At 42.8% G+C, this 2678-nt stretch overlaps 1 gene segment (V, D, J or C); it reads left to right on the forward strand.

Annotated features, from left to right (window-relative positions):
* Positions 1-419: 419 nt before the first annotated feature.
* LOC124508781 (T cell receptor alpha variable 26-2-like) lies at positions 420-1656 on the forward strand. The segment is given in 2 exon segments: positions 420-598; positions 1071-1656. Coding segments are annotated over 2 exon segments (531 nt in total).
* The last annotated feature ends 1022 nt before the right edge of the window (positions 1657-2678 follow it).

The raw sequence follows: 2678 nt of genomic DNA on the forward strand, positions 1-2678 counted from the left end.
GCTCCTGAGATGTACTTTCTCTGGCTGAGCATACAGATAGGAATTCTCGTCTTCCTTATACAGTCCAGGGCTCAATATAGGTTCCTTGGATTAAAAAACAGGGCTCAGTATAGGTTTCTTGGATTAAAAGACATTCATACCAGCTCAGCGGAACATCAAGTCACCAATTAGTGGTGGGTTTTGCCTTGTGCCACAAATGAGAGTTGGATAATCTCTTTGGGGATGATTTTGCTTATTCAGCTGCACTCAGACATAGCCAATTTGAGTTTGAGCCTTGAAAAGGATCTTAGTGTAAGCCCTTTAAATTAGGCCTGGACATTGGGAAAATATCCTTGTTCTCTTTTAAAATTTTTTGTTTAATCCTAGGGGTGGGAGTAGACCCAATCAAGAGACTGCTCCGTGTTCAGCTGATGCTTGGCTTGGAAACACCCAACTGTAAAGCTGCCTGGCAAAGGGCTGTGCTACTGGCTGCCTAGTTCTTGCTGGCACCTCCCCCAATGTAGGCTAAGATACAGATCCTGAGCTCTGTGACCTGGGACTCCAGTTTGCACTTGAACTATGAGATCACTGACGGGATTAGCTATTCTCCTAACTTTAGGTAAGTGATCTAATTCTAATAAAGAGAACTTTCTCAGCTAAAGCAAAAGGCAGGCATCTGTTTCTTCTATTTCTACCATATACTTACCAAATGACTGGCAAAATTTGCATTTATACACTTCTGTTCATCTATGTTTCTCTAGAGAGTGTCTCTGAGTATCATTGTGAGGAGCAAATCATACCCACTATTTACAGAAGACCTCCTGAGTCTCACAGCTCTCAGGCTGTAAGGAGTTTTGAGGTCCTTGAGACCAAGTGTCATGGAACACAGAAATTTATCTTTGGCCTTGTGGATATGGAGGGATCAATAATACATGCCAGTAATATTTCTCCTGTCCTGTGTAGCACACACAAAAATGCTTAGGTTTTGGGACAAGGCCAAGAAGAGAGTTCTGGGAGTGCTTGTGAACCTGACCTTAGAGGCACCCACAACTGACCACCCAGAGCTAATCTATTGTTTCTCAACCCCTCAGGTATTATGAGCGATGCTGAGACCACACAGCCAAATGCAATGGAGAGTACAGAAGAGGAGTCTGTACGCCTGCCCTGCAACCACTCCACAATCAGTGGGAGTGAGTACATACACTGGTATCGACAGATTCCCCACCACGGGCCAGAGTATTTGATTCATGGTCTAAAAGACAATGTGACTAATGGAATGGCCTCTCTAACCATCGCAAAAGACAGAAAGTCCAGTACCTTGGTCCTGCCCCGGGTTACCCTGAGAGATGCCGCCGTGTACTACTGCATCACCAGAGACACACACTGGGACAGATGGGGCTGCACCTGTACACTATATGCCTGGCGGGGAGGGGAGGGGCGGGGGGGGGGAAGGGAAGCAGCAGCTGCCATCTCAAGAGGTCACTGCACAAGAATGAGCCGGAGCCCAGTAGAAGAGACAGAAAGAAGAAAAGGGGGAAGAGGTGAAGAGAAGATTGTAAGGAAGTCAAGGAAGAAAGAATAAAAGGATCAAAGAGGATGCAGAAGAAGGGCTTAGTTATTAAAGGGAAGGACTAAAACGCTTGCAAGGAAACGAAGAGACACAATTGTAAACCTGCCATAAAGGGAAAGGGAAATGAGAATTTGCCATAGCTCTTTGTTTTTTTTTTAATTTAATATATTTTTAATTAATCAATTAATTAATTAATTTTAAATCCAAGTTAGTTAATATATAGTGTAATAATGGTTTCAGGAGTAGAATTTAGTGATTCATCACTTACATATAACACCCAGTGCTGCCATAGTTCTTTGCCTTCATCAAATGTTGCTTTCTATATAGGTCTCCCCAAAATAGATGGGAACAACCATTGGGTTGTCTCACAGACTTTCTTCACTCAGATCGGAGGAGGCACCCAACCTCTGAATATCGCACCAATTAGTCCTTCCAACTTCTCAAAAATGGGAATGAATTTCAGAAACTGATTCGTTAGCCCTTGAGAAAAATTTGGAATTTTCTTTGTTGCTTATCTGTACAACACACATCACTGGGATAGAGGCAATTTGGGGAAAGGGGTAACTATAGGACAAATATGTGGATATTTCATTTTTAGGTTTTATGCTAAGATATTATTATTACACAACACACACACACAAACACACACATCTTCTCTCATTGCAAAAGACTCAAGATATTATTACATAAGGACGTAGAGCAAAGCCTGAAAGTCCAACACTGACTCTCCCTATCTCCACTTCATTTCCTTCTCAGCTCCTATGATAACCCATTTTGACATCTTAGAGTATGTCTTGACAATCTCATCCCCTTTCATTTATAAGAGCGTTCATATAAATACCCAATTCCCTTATATAAATTGGACTATACCATGTGTATTTTCCTGCAGCTTGGGTTTTTTTTTTTATGTAAAAATGTATTCTTGAGGGGCGCCTGGGTGGCTCAGTTGGTTGAGCGTCCGACTTCGGCTCGGGTCATGATCTCACAGCTCGTGAGTTCGAGCCCCACGTCGGGCTCTGTGCTGACAGCTCAGAGCCTGGAGTCTGTTTCAGATTCTGTGTCTCCCTCTCTCTCTGCCCCCGACCCACTCACATTCTGTCTCTCTCAAAAATAAATAAACATTAAAAAA

Source organism: Lynx rufus, unplaced genomic scaffold (assembly GCF_022079265.1).
Source record: "Lynx rufus isolate CCGP_SWC_20201006 ecotype Redwood Valley unplaced genomic scaffold, mLynRuf1.p SCAF_13, whole genome shotgun sequence".
Taxonomy (NCBI): domain Eukaryota; kingdom Metazoa; phylum Chordata; class Mammalia; order Carnivora; family Felidae; genus Lynx; species Lynx rufus.